Here is a 16,944-nt window from a genome sequence, read left to right as displayed (position 1 = left end):
AGTCACACAGGGGATGGAAAGGCTGAGAAGTCGAACAGCAGGAAGCCATTCACTTTACATCCACCTAGGGCAGAGGACAAAGGACGCAGGGCCACCCAGGGGAAGCCAAGGTGGTGAGGGGAGCTGTGGAGGCAGCTGGAAGAATCTGGAGGAATCTGACCTGTGAGAGGAACCACAGGCAGACAACCTCTAGGAGGCTCTGAGAAAGAGCAGGGCACGTGGGTGCGGCCTCGGAATAAATCAGGATTGACCTGCGTGCGGCCAGCTTGTCAGAGCGATCTGACGATGAGTCAGGACACCTGGGTGTGGCGGTGTCCAGAGCACGACAGTGACACCAAACACACAGGACAGCAGCACCGAGTCTTGGACAAGGGGCGCGAAGGACTCAAGCATGTTGCCAGGCCTGTGGCTGAAACTGAGAACAGAATAGAGAAGCAGGTGGAGCTTACTGGGTGTCAACCCTTCCTTTATCAACCCCATGGTAAGTGATTAGGATGGTCACTATTACTACAAGTGACGTAACTAATCAGGACGCAACTTTCCCCCCCAAAAAAACCACCTGAGTCACACAGATCTCAACTTTTTTTAAAAATCAAATTTTTATGTTGAGATCACTGTTAAGTTTGTGTTCAGTTGTAAGAAACAGATCCCGTGTACCTTTTACCCATTCCTCCATGTTGCAAAACTAGCACAGTATCACCGCCACGGTAGACGCAGACAGTGAGGCCACAGGACATTTCTATCAGCAAAAGGGTCCCTCTTGTGCCCCTTTAGAACCACGCCCACCCTTGCCTTCCAACTATTAATGCTGGCAGGACTTAGCCAGGCCGTAAGAGCGCGTACTCAGAACAAGGAAGAGGGTCAGGCGCTGGGAGGGCGACTGCAGGCGGACAAACTGCACCTGCGCCCGCGGTACTTGAGGACACCACAAAAGTCCGCGAAGGAGCCACCTCGGGACCTCCGGGAGCGCCGCAGGCCCTGCCCCTTTCGCCGCGGCCGACCAATTGCGGCCCGAAGGCCGAGCCGCTTCCGCCCGCGGCCGGGGAGGGCCGGATGTGAACGGTGTTTTTCCTTCCTGCCGCCGCCTTGTCCAAGATGGCGGACCTCCACCGCCAGTTGCAGGAGTACCTGGCGCAGGGGAAAGGGGGCGGCCCGGCGGCCGCGGAGCCGCTGCTCGCCGCGGGGAAGGCGGAGGAGCCCGGGGACGGGCCGGCGGGGGCGTGGCTGGGCCGCGCGGGCCTACCCTGGACCTGGGCGCGGAGCCCTGGGGAGTCGGCGGCGGCGGGCCCGGCGTGCCTGCCCAGCGTGACGCGCGGGCAGCGGCTGGCGGCGGGCGGCGGGTGCCTGCTGCTGGCGGCACTCTGTTTCGGCCTGGCCGCGCTCTACGCGCCGGTGCTGCTGCTGCGCGCGCGCAAGTTCGCGCTGCTCTGGTCGCTGGGTTCTGCGCTGGCGCTGGCGGGAGGCGCGCTGCTGCGGGGCGGCGCGGCGTGCGGGCGGCTGCTGCGCTGCGAAGAAGCGCCGTCCCGGCCCGCGCTGCTCTACACGGCAGCGCTGGGCGCCACGCTGTTCGCCGCGCTGGGCCTGCGCAGCACGCTGCTCACGGTGCTGGGCGCGGGCGCGCAGGTAGCCGCGCTGCTGGCCGCGCTGGTCGGGCTGCTGCCCTGGGGCGGCGGCACCGCGCTGCGCCTCGCGTTGGGTCGCCTGGGCCGCGGCGCCGGCCTCACCAAGGTGCTGCCCGTGTGAGGACCTCGACCCCGCGCCACTGGGGAAGGACGCGTAGCCAGCGCCGTCGGAGACTGCCCCTGCCGAGCCGAGGACTGCACGCCGGTGCCGGGACGCCCGCGGCGAAGACCCTGCCGCGACCGCCTGTGAGTCAAAGCCGGGAGCGGCTGCTGCCAGGGGAGGCGACCGCAGCGTTGGGAGGTCGTCGATGTCAGCGTTTTGTGCTGGACTTGGCACATGCTCTGAAAACAGATTTTGTCATTGAACTGGTGACAGGATGTGAGACGGTTATAAGTTGCTGTCGAAGTAACTGTGATCTTAGGTTCCGCTGAGTAAAGAAAAAGGACTTTTCTTCGAATTAGCTGCTCTCGTGATTTTTCTCAGGCTGTTTTGTCATTTTAAAATCCAGCGCTAGATGTAGCTTAGCGACGGTAATTTTTTGTTTTGGCTGTGCTAAAACTTGGAAATTATTCTCTTCGGTGCCGGCGAATCCAGAAGGGTATCAGATTATTAAACACCGAATTCAGCCACTGAGTAAGTACTTTTAAAAGTACTTATTTAAGAGTTAATCCCGGGTTTTTTCTTCAGTTAACAAAATCATACATATGGTGCCTTATAACATGAAAGGAAAATTAGTTCTGTATTTCACGACGAAAGCGATGGACCAAAAGAAATTTCCTGCCCCGAGCAGCATGGGATCCAGGAAGGGGCGCGTACAAGCTTAGCGGGCTCTGCGGAAATCCTGCAAATAGGAAGATAATTCTAGATCCGGAACACCTGTATCTGATGGAGACCATGGATTTCTACAAGCTCGAATTATTCCTCATTGTATGGTCTGCTTTGTAAACTAGTTTACAATTTGCAGGCTGATCTTAAGATGCTTTTTATATCTAATTGCTGCTTCCTTCATTTTAGGTTCAGCGGTTACTTTTACCTACCGTAATTTATTGCCAGAAAAGTATGAGCCTAACATTCTGATGAGTCCAGAAGACTACGTTTTGTCAGTAGCAACACACTAGGAAGTAAAATATATTTAGAATTTAAACATTGTGTGCCAGTGGTTCTCGCGCTTGACTGCATGTCAGTTACTTGAAGAGCCACACCTCTGATCAACGCAGTCTGAACCAGGGAAGTAGGTCCTAGACATCAGGACCTTTTTAAAGCTCCCCAGGTGATTCTACGTTCCCCAAGGTTGAAGAGCACTTCTGTGCATTGGCTTGCACAATTTGAAAATAATGCTTTTCCTGAGCTGGATCCCAGTGTTGCCTAACAGGGTGTCTGCCGGGCCGCGGTAGAGCACTGCTGCTCCTCCAGCCCCAAAATGTATGTTCCTAAGTCAGGTCCCTAAGCACTGCCCCAGCAAGTGACGCAAGTGGCCAACACCCACACTGTAGGCTTGCAGGCTACCCGCCCTGAGATTTGGTGAAGAATACTGCCTTGTTCCCCGTCAGTAAACAAGGTTACCTACCTCAGGCGGCTGCTAGTGAGGGAGCAAATGCAGTATTTTCAGAATGATTTATTTTTTTAATTGTAAAGACTTGTGCCATTGGCTGTTCTTTCTAGTCACCTAAATTTCTGTTCTCAATTTCTCTAGAACTTGCAATAGTTGGGGGTTTTATAATGTTTTACAATGTTTATTTCTTAAATAAAAACTTTAAAATTCAACATTTCTCAGCTGGTGGCTCACACCTGTAATCTCAGCATTTTGGGAGGCCACGGCGGGAGGATCGCTTGAGGCCAGGAGTTCAAGACCAGCCTGGGCAACATAGTTAAACCCCATCTCCACAAAAAATCTTTTAAAAATTCGCCAGATGTGGTGGCACACAACTGTGATCCCAGCTACTCGGGGTGGGGCTGAAGTGGGAAGATCACTTAAGCCCAGGAGGTCGAGGCTGCAGTGAGCTGTGATCGCACCACTGCACCCAAGCCTGGGCCACAGCGAGACCCTGTCTCAAACATTTTCTCTCAGTTCAAACATTGAAAATCTAGTTTTTATAAGCTTCAAATCACAACATCTAGTATGTATTCTGACAGTGATGTTTTTAAATGCCATTATGTATTTAATAGATATAATGTAGGCTTATTGTTTTCTCTAAATGAAATCACTCTCAAAATGTGATCTGTCAAGTCCAGTAGAGCTTAAAGGTAAAATGAAAATGTTTAAAATGTGATCTGGTTATCTGCTTGAGATACTATGTTTTTAAAGCTACAGCCCAAAATAATGAAATTTTTTCCACTGGAATCTCAGGGAAAAAAAAGGCTAATCTTGATATGGGTTTGGTCTCTGGATCCGGTTTTAGCTTCATGAAATTTGATTACAGTTTCTCTGTCTTTAAGCTATACCAGTTGGGGGGAGTGAAGAAATATCCATAACCTAAAGCAATCTTGAGCCTTATAATAGCATGTTTATGGTGGGGTGCTGATTAAGCTGTAATTTCAAAGTTAAAAAAAATAGTCTCTGGATTCTAACACTGAAAAGCAGTGTATATGGCTGACATTTTCTCCACATAAATCAGTTAGCTTTTGCTATTTGTTACATTCATGGAGAACCAGCTAGAGTTTCATATACTGTTAAACTATGTCAGTATGCCTTTTCTAAGCAACCACTGAAACTTCAGCAGCAGCAGCCAGGTCCTGTGGCTCACATCTGCAATCCCAGCACTTTGGGAGGCCACAGGAGGTGGACCGCTTAAGCCCGGGAGTTTGAGAGCAGCATAGGCGACGTGGTGAAACTCCATCTCTACAAAAAATACAAAAAAAAATGAGCTGGGCATGGTGGTGTGTGCCTGTAGTCCCGGCTACTAGGGAGGCTGAGGCAGAGTCGAAGCTGAAGTGAGCTGTGATTGCTCCACTGCACTCCCGGCTGGGTGACAGGGAGACTCTGTCTCAAAAAAAGAAGAAAAAATGAAACTTCCAGCACCACTAAATGTGCCAAATAAATTTGACTTGACGCCAAACTGAAGCTGCCAATGTAATGAAATGTTAAGGTGGCCATAGGACAGTCCTTTTAATAAAAGCTTCCATGTAAAACCAAAATAAAGGTCAGTATAGAAAGTATCATGGGGTATAACAAACAATTTTTGGCTTCCAATCCAAACTGGGCTAAATGGTATGTTTATTTCAAACAAGGAATTTGCCATGGACAAGATCTGTCTGGCTTATGAATTAGAAGTACACCCTGCCATAACACTGGTATTTCCACATAGCTAGTATGGAAGAGAAAGAGATAATTAATTAAGTGTTCCAAAATGGTTTTAGGAGCTATTTTGGTCCATTCCTTATCAACTCCATGTGTGATTTCAAGTTATCTAAAGGGCATGTGACGTTATTTCTGACTAACATCAAGTTGCTCTCCTCATCCTGACAAGGCGATTCAAATCTAAACTGTGATTCCTAGGAGGTGCTTCCAAGGGGGACTCCCTCGCTGGACAGCCAGAAGACTGCATTTTCTCTTCCGAGTTCAGTTCTCCATCTGTCAGAGCATGTCTGAGTATAACTCTGAACCTACTACAAACTACATTCATCTTCAAGTATTTCTCTATCACAAAAATGCTGTGACAGAATTTGTTGAGAAACACAAAGTTCACAGCTGAGATTAATTTAGATGACTTAGTGGTTACTATGCTCATGAACATCAGCGATAACCGTGCACTCCTCAGTAGATGGGATGCGATGGAAACCAAAGGTTTCCTTAAGGCAAGCACTCCACAACTAGTTTTCTGTTAATTCTTGCGTAAATCACATTCTGTATTCATACAAAAACTTTTATGTTTTTCTCTGACAAACTGTACACATAGAAACAAATTTCCAAATGGACAGGAACTTAAATTTGTGAAGATGCCCCATGTCTTGTGAGACTTAACAAAAAAAAAAAAAAAGATCCCAGCTTTTATCTTCACAAAACAACATGGGAGTTGGGGCAATGAGGGTGGACAGGACAGGACAGGGCCAGCTGGGCTGGTAGCTGGCAGCAGTCTCTTCATCTTGAAGACCTCATTGAGGGTTCCTGGGATTCAGGTGCCCAGAAGAGTTCAGGGCTACAACGGTGCAGGCTTCCTTTTGTTTCTCTTGGTAAGTCCACAAGAAGTTCTTAAATACTGTCCAGAGAGGCCTCAGGGTACTCAGTTCCAACTTCTACCGACCCCTTCCACCACCCCGTGAAGTTCCTCGCCTCGGCGGGCCAGAGTTCATGTTACTCCCTCTACCCCAGTTACTGCCACTCCGGCCCCCTCGAGAAGGGGTGCCACTGCCTGGAGGGCCCCCAAAAGGTTCATCTCTGTGGTATCCATCGTGGTGTTCTCCGTCTAAAGAGCTGGAACGCCCAGATTTGGGCACTCTCTGGGCAGGTCCTGGGCCCCCGCGGCCTGAAACAAAGAAAATTTCACATGGGACTTTTTGTATTAGCAACTCTTTGTCAGTAACTCCCAGTACAAACTTTACTCTCTGATGACAGTGGACCAGTTCTGGTGGGTGCCAGGGAGACTGGCAGTGGTATTCAGAGTACTGAGAGGTGTGCCTCTACCCTTTCCTGACCCTGCCTCCCCCTTCCTGGCTTATTGCCATGGGCCTCAGCATCAGCCAGATCCGTGTCCCCAGGGCTGTGACAGACGATGGGAAGCCAAGAGATGAGCACAGAGCACCTTCAGGGAGATCCGGCCACACTGGGCCATGTCCCAGGCCATGGGAAGTGTACCTACCTGCTCCCAGCCACCAGGGTATGTTGAGGGAAGGTTTGAATACACTGACTTGACTTTGGAAGTACACGCTGCTAATGTTAATAAAAAGTGCTCCAACTAGGATGAGTGTTCACTGGAACTGTCCTGTGACATGTGGCACTTTTGGCTTCCTTTTCATAATTAGTAAAATATTTCTTGAAAAAACAAAAGAAAAGTACAAAAACCCCACAAAACATTTGGCTTTCAGGTTATATCACCTAGGCACAGCTTAACTTGCTTCAGACTTGAACACACAAATGTTTAGGTACTATTAAAATTCTTTGATTCTGCTGGAGCTTGAGAATATATTTAAAAAAAAAAAAAGAAAGAAAGAAAAAGGAAAAAAAAATCTACCTTGTAAGAATTTTTTCCTCAGGAATGATAGGATTTGGTCACATCTCCCATAATGCCCTCTCAGAAGACTACTGCAAACTATCCGCGGTCTTATATTTTGTAATAGAATATGAATCTAGCTGAGATGAGGTTAGGAGAACCAGCCAAAGGAACAATCTTGGCTTCTTTTCTTACAAAGAGCAGCTTCAACCCACCTGAGGGCACCTGGGCAGCGTGTCAGCTCCTACGTCATTCCCATGCTAATTGCACGTCCTTGACCAGAGGGACCTAATAATGGCGCGCCAAGGACCCAAGACAGCCGAGGTCACAGCACCCTGGCTAGTAGTACAGTGTGTTTATGCAGGGAGATCTATTGATGATACATAAGGTAATTTCTGAGGGTTTTGTTGAGACAAACAACTATCAAGACCAAATGGCAGGCCGGGCACGGTGGCTCACGCCTGCAATGCCAGCACTTTGAGAGGCCAAGACAGGTGGATCACTTGAGGCCAGGGGTTCGAGACCAGCCTAGCCAACATGGCAGAAAAGCCCATCTCTCTAAAAACACGAAAATTAGCTGGGCGTGGTGGTGCACACCTGTAGTCCTAGCTACTGGGGAGATTGAGGCACAAAAATCGCTTGAACCCAGAAGGCGGGGGTTGCTTGTAGTGAGCCAAGATCACACCACTGCATTCCAGCCTGGGCGACAGAAAAAAACCCAAAAAGACCAAATGGCAGAACTCTGTACTGGAAGGACTGTCCACACAGACAGGCCAACTTCGGGAGCAGAGCACAAGCTGGGGCACGCGGGGAGCAGCCTTCCCAGGAGCCTCCGAGCCACAGCACCTGTGCACCTCCCCCGCTGCCTTGCAACCAGAGTTGTAGTCAGCCTTCAGAGGCGAATACTCCTGGCTCAAGTTAGTGCTGCCTATAAAATAAAGCTCCAGAGTTTCTAGTTGAGGAGAGAATCTCCTGTGCCCCCGGAAACACTGCCCATAGACCATGTTTTCCAAAGTCTTTGTGACTTTGAGCACAAGCAGTGTTCCTCTAGATCCAGGCTAAAAAACCAACAGAGCACCCAGGAGAGGACAACTCTTCCCCTCCCACTGAGAGCCCCTGAGGGTTCCGAGCAGCCTTCGTGGCGGGCAGACTGCCAGTGAGAGCAGGGCTCCCAGAGAGCAAGCCCAGCAGAGAGGACTGGGGCATCTTGGCAGAGGGCTGAAGTGAAAACCTCAAGCGAACGGGGATTCCTGGAGGCGAGTGGAGTCCTGTGCGGGGCCAAGTTGCAGTCCACCAGATGACAGCTTGTGTGGCACTGGCACCACGTTTAGGAGCATGTGCCTCTGCACAGCCCGGGCTGCAAGGGCATGTGCAGCAGATGCAGGCAAGGCCTCCACCAGCCCCTGCAGCTCCTGGAACCATAACCACTGGCCTGCTCTTACCTTTGCCTCCTCGGTCTTCAGAAGGGCCTCCTGAGGCCTCCATCTCTCTGTGCTCAGAAGTGCCTGGGCCATCATGCCAGGGGCGCTTTCGGGGAGGTAGGGATGCCATGTCCATGCCTTGGAGAGAAGAGGAGCGTTCTCTGCTGGCTGGGGAATGACCGTCGTGAGGGGGATGATCAGGTCGGGGAGCATCACGAAAATGTTCATGACCCGGCCCTGAAACAAGAAACAAATCTCCTTACAGGAAAGCACAGTGCGACCAAAAGCAGATGGGAATGACACTGTTGAGAGGAGGGAGCAACTCAGAAGCCACCGTCCACTCATGCTGAATGCCCGCCACAGGCCAGGGGGTAAGCCACCTAGACTAAGATCCAGAGAACTGGTTCTCACGTGGTGTAGCATCAAGACGTCTTTACAGTCTCAAATGACTGAGGACTCCTAAGAGATTTTGTTAATGAGAGTTATAACTACGAATATTTAACATATTAGCAATTGAGACTGAGAAAATTTTACTTAACTTTATTCTCCAAAAACAATTTAGTGGAAAGAGCAGTCCTGTTTTATACTCAGATAGATTCCTGTAATGTCTGGCGGATTCCTCTGCTCTCATTCCACCTGCTGAGATCAAGATCTGTGGCTGCTGGACAGGAGACAGCCCAGGCCCCTGGGAGACATGAGCTGGAAAGAGGGGACCCGGTACACCCAAGAGAGGGCCCTCAGAACTCACTTTGTGAACTGCTATCTAGAGTTACCCAACAAGCGGTTCTTTTCCTTACCAGGCTCTCTGTTTCCATCCCAGGAATCTGGCTTCCGCCCTCCTTCAAAGCGAGGGAACTCGTCAGGAGTGGGAAGTAAACCCTTCCTTCCTCCTACACAACAGAGCAAACAGTGCTGCACTCAGACTGTTCCCGGTATATTCACAACCACTGTATTCTGCACCCTATTCTTCCAGACCAGGTGTCCTTAGTAACTCGCTCACCTCGTGGGGTACCCCGACCTCGACCTCTGAGATCTCGTCCTCGGGCCGCTTCCTCAGAAGCATCGAAATTCTCCTCCGGGCCAAAGTCTTCAGGACCCGGAAAACCATCCCTTCCTCTGGGGGGAGCGCGGCCCTCATGCCTCGGCGGGGCTCCTCTTCTGAAACTGTAAAGCGAGAACAGCAGAATGTCCATCTCAGGGAACACCTTGCCACTAAGTTCACGTTTCAAACAAGAATGTGATATGAGAAAGCATGATATAATGCTGATTGGGAGGAAAACAAAATAAAACTGTATTTTGAAAGGACACATTGTATAATCCTATTAATACTACCAGAGGCGGCCGGGCACGGTGGCTCACGCCTGTAATCCCAGCACTTTGGGAGGCCGAGACGGGCGGATCACGAGTTCAGGAGATCGAGACCATCCTGGCTAACACGGTGAAACCCCGTCTCTACTAAAATACAAAAAAAATTAGCCGGGCAAGGTGGCGGGCGCCTGTAGTCCCAGCTACTCGGGAGGCTGAGGCAGGAGAATGGCGTGAACCCGGGAGGCGGGGCTTGCAGTGAGCTGAGATCCGGCCACTGCGCTCCAGCCTGGGCAACAGAGCCAGACTCCGTCTCAAAAAAAAAAAAAAAAAAAAAAATACTACCAGAGGCAAAAACAGACCAGAAGGAAGCATACCAGAGGGTGGGGTTACTGTAAGCTTCTTTCAGGCTTTTAGGAATAACATCATCAACATTTTTAAAGTGCCTATACCATGCCAAGTCCTTTACGAGTATACTTTGTTTCATTCATTTCATTCTCACAGCCACCATATGAAGCTGGTATTAGCAGCAGCTCATTGATGAGAACACTGAGGCCCAGATTACTGATGTCATTTATTCAAGGACATAGAGTAAGTGCTGGTGATCTGACCTCAGCCAGTCTTGACCCTCGGCCCAGGTTCTGTACCACTGCCTCACAAATACTTGTCATTATCGTCTACATTTGTATGATGAACATTTATGACTTACATAATCAGAAAAATGGGGGCACAGATCATGTCTGCCAACCATACTGGACCTGTTTGTGGGTAGGGGCTCTGCCATCTGCCCCAGCCTACAGCCTCCACCCAGGGGCAGGCCTCCGTGGCCACGAGCTGCACTCATGGCCCTGGCCCACAGCTGACAGGCACACAGGCCAGCATCTGGCTTAGAGGCAGCCATCCACTGGCCAGCCGGCAGCCTGGAGCCCTGCTCAGTGAGCAGCTTCCCCTTCTCTCAGGAATTCTGGAGCTAGGAGACTACACTGACTGGGAGCATGGCTGAGGCACGCAGGGTACCAGGAGGCCTGTGCGAAAGAAGAGAAAGTGACCTTTTGGCAGCGCACACTAGAGGCAGCGGCGCCGCCCTCCAGGGCCCCTCTGCATGAGCTGCGTGGCCTCCTCCCAGGCCGAGCCTCTGCTCTTCCTCTGGTTTCCATTCCATTGCCTTTTACCCTAATCTTCTACTTGGAAGATTTTCAAACTTGCAGTAAAGCTGAAAGAACAGTACAATGAACATCCCAGATCCTCCACCCAGATCAATCCCTTCTTAATATTTTGCCACATGTGCTTTATCTTCTCCATCCAGCTACTCACGAACATGTTTTCTAAACCATTTGAAAATCAGTTGCCAACAGGAGCTTCACCCCTAAATGCTTCAGTACGTTTCTTCTAAGAACAAGGACTTTCTCCTATATAACCACAATACCTTTACACTCTTATACACCAGCCTAGGCTGTGGGTCTGCACGGACAGATGAAAGACAATACAAATCAAGACAGGGTGTCCAGGCATGGTGGCTCACGCCTGTAATCCCAGCACTTGGGGAGGCCGAGGCAGGCAGATCACTTGAGGCCAGGAGTTCGAGACCAGCCTAGCCAACATGGCTAAACACCATCTTTACTAAAAATACAAAACAGCTGGGCGTGGTAGCGCGTGCCTGTGATCCCAGCTATTCGGGAGACTGAAGCACAAGAATCGTTTGAACCCAGGAGGCGGAGGCTGCAGCAAGCAGAGATTACGCCACTGCACTCCAGCCTGAGCGACAAAGCAAGACTCCCTCTCAAAAAAAGAAAAAAGAAAAAAAGACAAGGTAAAATGTAACATTTTGCACAAGACGCAGAGATTCAATAAGCCAGTGAACATTATGTAGACGTAAAGCTGTTCTAGTCATAAAAAGCCATGTCAAAGGTAATGCTTGCATATCATTAAGAGAGGGTCTTAAAAACACTGGGAGCCCTTACATCTTTATTTTTAACCTCCCTATCTCCCCTTCCCAAAACAATTGCTTCCTTAGCCCTCACTATGTCATGCTTCCGGGCCTGTCATCAGCCATGCTTTTCTCACCACCCCTGAGGGTGGGCTGGCCAACCATAACTCAACCACCAACCACTATATATATATATATATGTCTCGCCCTGTCACCCAGGCTAGAGTGCAGTGGTGCAATCTCAGCTCACTGCTACCTCTGCCTCTTGGGTTCAGGCGATTCTCCTGCCTCAGCCTCCCAAGTAGCTGGGATTTACAGGCACGCACCACCATGCCTGGCTAGTTTTTTGTATCTTTAGTAGAGACAGGGTTTCACCATGTTGGCCAAGCTGATCTCGAACTCCTGACCTCACGACGCCCACCTCGGCCGGCCTCCACAGTGAGCCACTGTGCCCAGCATTAACTACCTATTCACAAGAAGAGTAAGAAATGGAATGAAAGGGCCAGGCACGGTGGCTCACGCCTGTAATCCCAGCACTCTGGGGGGCTGAAGAACGTGGATCACTTGAGGTCGGGAGTTCAAGACCAGCCTGGCCAACATGGTGAAACCCCATCCTACTAAAAATACAAAAATTAGTCAGGCGAGGTGGCGTGCGCCTGTATCCCAGCTCCTCAGGAGGCTGAGGCAGGAGAATCACTTGAACCCGAAAGGTGGAGGCTGCAATGAGCTGAGATCGTGCCACTGTACTCCAGCCTGGTGACAGAACAAGACTCCGTCTCAAGAAAAAAAAAAAAAAATGAGATGAAAGGACATGGATAGCTAAGGAGCAGTCAGAGACTACAGTAAAAGCGGAAGTGCTGAACAGCATGGGCCTGAAGCCCATCTCTGACATCTACCACCTGCCAGACCTCGGAAAGTCAAGACACTGCTCTTACTCTGTCTGAATCAACATAAGATGCTGACAGTCGCACCCATCTCACAAATTCTTTAAATAAAATGAGGTCATTAATTTCCTAAATTAAAACAAATTCCTTGAATTAAATGAGGTAACATCATCTGACACAAAATAAACACTCAATTATCATCATCTTTAATATTCTGAGTCTCACTTGAGATTTTACTATTTCCTGGGTGTTTGTTTTGTTTTGTTTTTCTTTTAAGAGACAGGGTCTTGCTCTGTAGCCCAGGCTGAAGTGCAATGGCATAATCATAACTCACTGTAACCTCCTGGCCTCAGCTGATCCTCCCACCTCAGCTTCCTGAGTAGCTAGGACTACAGGCGTGCACCACCACACCCAGCTAATGTTTAATTTTTTTTTGTAGAGATGGAGTTACACTATGTTGTTCAGGCTGTTCTTGAATTCCTGGCCTCAAGTGATCTTCCCTGCCTCAGCCACCCAAAGTGCTGGGATTACAGGCATAAGCCACACTGGTCCTGGGCTAATTCCTGTTTCTTTCTCCACATTTCTTCTGTTCCTTAAACTCCCCAAGCAGGCTGAGATGAGTGTTCAAGCCTGATCTAAGTTTAACAGGAAGATTGTTTTTCAGTTTAAGTTTGTTAAGATTATTGGGCAATTACACAAAACTTGCATCTATTTCACAACCCCTTTATTTCCAATCTAGGTAGCTGCCTCATATTTCATCATTCTAATCAAGAAGAACCTGGAAATTTTAAGTCAAATCCCAGCAAGTCTTGTAGTATACTGATCCTCCCATCTCTTTAAAAGGACCAAAAAATAAAAAAATAAGCAAAACGAAAAAGACTTCTAGACAGCAAAGATTAAAAGAAGACTAAGGTTAAAAAAGCACACTTTTTTTAAAAGTCCAAATGCAAACTCTAGAGAGTGTAGGGCTAGTAATTGATGTAATTCTCTTTCCTCAAGAAAAAGAAGAAAGAGACCTTTGTGGAGAGAGCAGGTAAAAAGCTCCACTGAAGATGGAATGGGCCCACAAAGTATCTGTCCCACCTTTCTTCTCTGCGCCCTCGAAAACGTGGGTCCTCGGGATCCCGGGGGAAACGTTCGTCTCCAGGTCTGCGGCCTTCCCATGCCCCCGGAGGGCCTCGGGCTGCACCCCGGCCATCCCCCTCGCTGAATTCCCTGTGATCAGGGGGAAACGGAGGCCCAGGGCCCCCTCGCCTCCACTTCTCTTCTTGCGGTAAAGGTCCTCCTCGCCCCTCAAATTCACGTAACCGGTGGCCAAAGCGCTTGTCAGGGTGGAAGTCATCTGGTCTGCTGAAGTCATCGGGGAAGTCTGGGTGAGGGCCACGCCTATCAGGGGGACCCCTGCAGTCCTGGCCACCCCGGAAAGGCCCCCTCTCGGGCCCATGCTCAGGCCCGCCGCTCTGCTCATGCCGCCTCTCTGACATCGGGCCCATGTGATGATTTGGAGGGCCGCGGGAGTCACCTAAAGGAAACAAAGCTGACTTTTACCATGTCTTCCAGGAAACCTGCCAACACAGGTCTGATCTGTAGCATCTCCACATTTCAGAATACATTCTTTATTGAGAATGGTTTCCCTCCTTGGCTCTCAGCTTAGTTAGGAGACAAATGTCCCTGAGGCATTGTATAATAGAACAGGAGCTTTGGGGTGCAGATTTCAACTTCATCACCCACTAGCTAGGGCAAATTACTCATCTCAAATGAGATCAGCAGTGCCTCTCCATCTCTTAGTTTACACTGGAAAAATGAGAGAGCCTCCTGGGCTTCAGAAGGAGCTTCCTTTGTCTGCCCCTATTCTTTCAGGCATTTCATTAGGGCCACCTGCTCCACATCCAAGGCGGACACAACAGAGGAAATTAATGCTGCAGGCCAGGAAGCGCACCAAGAATTCACCTCTGCACCCATCAACAGGGCGCCACTGCCACCCATGCCATCCCTCCTCTAACCCCAAAAATTCACCGCTGCACCCATCAACAGGGTGCCACTGCCACCCATGCCATCCCTCCTCTAACCCCAAGAATTCACCTCTGCACCCATCAACAGGGCGCCACTGCCACCCATGCCATCCCTCCTCTAACCCCAGCTTGTTGCACTTGATTCCTCTGTAAGGTACGTGCAATCCCGGCCTCTCAAACACCTGCCTGATGACCACCCTGCTGGGCTCAGTGTCGGGGTTTTCTGCACCTCTCTATGAATGTTGTTCCTCATCTACAATATTCTCACCATTCTTTGAAGACAGTGTTTGGAATCCCACTAAAGTTTTCTAAAATACTTGAAAATATGTACCACAGTGAAAGTACTGAATAAAGATGGAAAGATGCCAGTTAAATGTGTGATGGTTAACTTAGTTCACCTCCTAACTTGGAAGGGACTGTTTTCCCAGCTACTGAACTACTGCAGCTTTTGTAAATGTTTACCTATTTTTGGTCAACATACAGTTTAAATCAAGCACTTTTAAAAAGTAGGTAGTAAAAGGATACTCTTGATTCTAAAAACAAAAACTGTGTTTTTAAAGTGAAATTCCTCCAATAGCCCAGTTTATGCCTTTTACTGCTTTTCCCTGGCAATAAAGACAAACCCCTCCTGTGCCCCAGCCAGCCATAACTCTCACCTCCCCGCCAACAGCATCCCTCCTCTTTCTTTTCTTTCTTTCTTTTTCTTTTTCTTTTTTTTTTTTTTTTTTTTTTTGAGACAGAGGCTTACTCTGTCACCCAGGCTGGAGTGCAGTGGCATGATCTCAGTTCACTGCAACCTCCACCTTACGGAGTCAAGTGATTCTCCTGCTTCAGCCTCCCGAGTAGCTGGGATTACAGGTACTACGCCTGGCTAATTTTTGTATTTTTAGTAGAGACAGGGTTTCACCATGTTGGCCAGGCTAGTCTTGAACTCCTGACCTCAAGTGATACATCCAGTCAGCCTCCCAAAGTGCTGGGATTACAGGCATGTGTCACTGTACCCGGCCCCTCCCTTTGCATTTTCATTCATTTCTATTGGCTATTTCAATTCTTCCTTACCATGCAATATATATAAAATGCTTGGAAATCTCAGGATAAAAATGTGCCATTAAAGGAGTCTCTCTTTTCCAACTCTTTTCCATCTGTCTCATTTACCCGTCCTCTCCCCTCTACTCAGCAGTTTGCAAAGATCCTAGCTCCATTTCCTTCTGGTAGACAGGCTCCTTCACTTCTCAGTGTGTTCCTGCAGCTAATGGCTTCTTCACTGACATGATGTTGTTTGAACTTAGTGTAATCTCAGAAACAGCAGACCTTTGGAGTAAGGAAGCTAAACATATTCCGTTCGGACTTACCTATGAATATTAATCCTCCCATTACCTCTATCTGTTTAAAAGTACCCTGCTCTTCAAGGAAAGAAACCCACCACTACAAATTAGAAGGGATGTGGCCACCAGTGATGGGGCGGCGGCGGCGGTTATTCCAGTAGGGGATGGCAGGGCCACTTTCTCGGCTCTCCCTTCTCCCTTTGGTCCCTGGGAGGAGAAAGGAGGAAGAGAAAGAAAGGGGGCGGGGGATAAAGAGAACAGGGAAAGAGCAAGGATGAGAGGGAAGGAGGTGGAGACAGACACAGGGCAGGGAGAGGAAGAGAGGCAGCTCTCAGTTTGCTGATGGCGATAACTTGGGGGGTAAAAGACTCTCCTTTTGTTTCTCTAGTTCCCTGTGGGCCACCTTCCTTCCGTAGAGCCTCTACTACCGCTTCCACACAACGGGAAAGCAGTAAACACTCTAGTTCCCTTATCTCTTTCTTACCTCTAATATCACACATCAATTCAAGATTAGCATAAATTCACAAAGTCCCAGGGCTGTAATGCTGACAAGAACTTTTCTTAATTGGATAAAATGGGGGCAAGAATCTTAACATGTACTACACAGTGCTGTGGGCTTAGCCAATTAAAACTGAGAGAGTAAAGTTCTGTGAAGGGCAACCTCTGCGGTCCTCCTGATTCTCCGAGTTGTGGTTTCTCCCTGCTATGAAGTGTGTGTCGAACATAACACAGTGTTTCCTCACTCCCCTCCATCCACACTCCGAGTCACCCCCTCCAACTCTCCCCAACAGCGTGCTGCCTACCACGCTCCTGCTCCAGCTCCGGAAGGATTAACTCTAAACTTCCAAACAGCCCCACATCTCAATACTAATCATTCTCATCTCTTTCCTTTTCATATCAACAACCTGAGGAACCACATATGGGTAGAGTGCTTTCTTCTTTTCAAATGGTGCACAACTACATAACCAGCTAAAGAATTCAATATATGACAGGATTTGGGAGGACACGGTGTGATAATAAAAGCACTGTCAAAAAATTTAAGCAGAAACAATTCATCTCTTCAGGATGGGAGAAACATACATATGTACTCAGTGAGCACAGGAACCACCTGCATTGGCAACAGATGGGCAAGGCCAGCCCTGCCACACAGGCACGACTGCTGGAGCCTGCTCGGGTGCCTTCACTGTCAGCTTCTGGGGTGAGGGGCTTACTTCCTCTGGCCAGCGCTGCTGCCTACTAAACCGATCTAAGAAAACAACCAAAGACAAAGTTCCTACCTGAATGACCATGCCCTTATTTT

At 49.1% G+C, this 16,944-nt stretch overlaps 2 protein-coding genes across 2 annotated transcripts in view; one reads left to right on the top strand and one right to left on the bottom strand.

Annotated features, from left to right (window-relative positions):
- Positions 1 to 579: 579 nt before the first annotated feature.
- Positions 580 to 3,392, top strand: SFT2D3 (SFT2 domain containing 3). Its single transcript, XM_025405599.1, has one exon. The coding sequence runs from the start codon at positions 1,096 to 1,098 to the stop codon at positions 1,741 to 1,743; it is 648 nt and encodes a 215-aa protein (XP_025261384.1). The 5' UTR covers positions 580 to 1,095; the 3' UTR covers positions 1,744 to 3,392.
- Positions 3,393 to 3,785: 393 nt separating this feature from the next.
- WDR33 (WD repeat domain 33) overlaps positions 3,786 to 16,944 on the bottom strand; it is a 108,201-nt gene continuing 95,042 nt past the window's right edge. Inside the window, exons 18-22 of the mRNA XM_025405595.1 lie at positions 13,391 to 13,829; positions 9,192 to 9,355; positions 8,989 to 9,081; positions 8,213 to 8,428; positions 3,786 to 6,086 (exon numbers count right to left, since the gene is read on the bottom strand). Coding sequence (XP_025261380.1) covers positions 5,857 to 6,086; positions 8,213 to 8,428; positions 8,989 to 9,081; positions 9,192 to 9,355; positions 13,391 to 13,829 — 1,142 coding nt within the window. The 3' untranslated portion in view covers positions 3,786 to 5,856. The remainder of the gene's footprint in view (positions 6,087 to 8,212; positions 8,429 to 8,988; positions 9,082 to 9,191; positions 9,356 to 13,390; positions 13,830 to 16,944) is intronic.

This window comes from Theropithecus gelada, chromosome 12 (genome assembly GCF_003255815.1).
Source record: "Theropithecus gelada isolate Dixy chromosome 12, Tgel_1.0, whole genome shotgun sequence".
Classification (NCBI taxonomy): Eukaryota; Metazoa; Chordata; class Mammalia; order Primates; family Cercopithecidae; genus Theropithecus; species Theropithecus gelada.
This window is presented reverse-complemented; position numbering and strand designations above follow the sequence as displayed.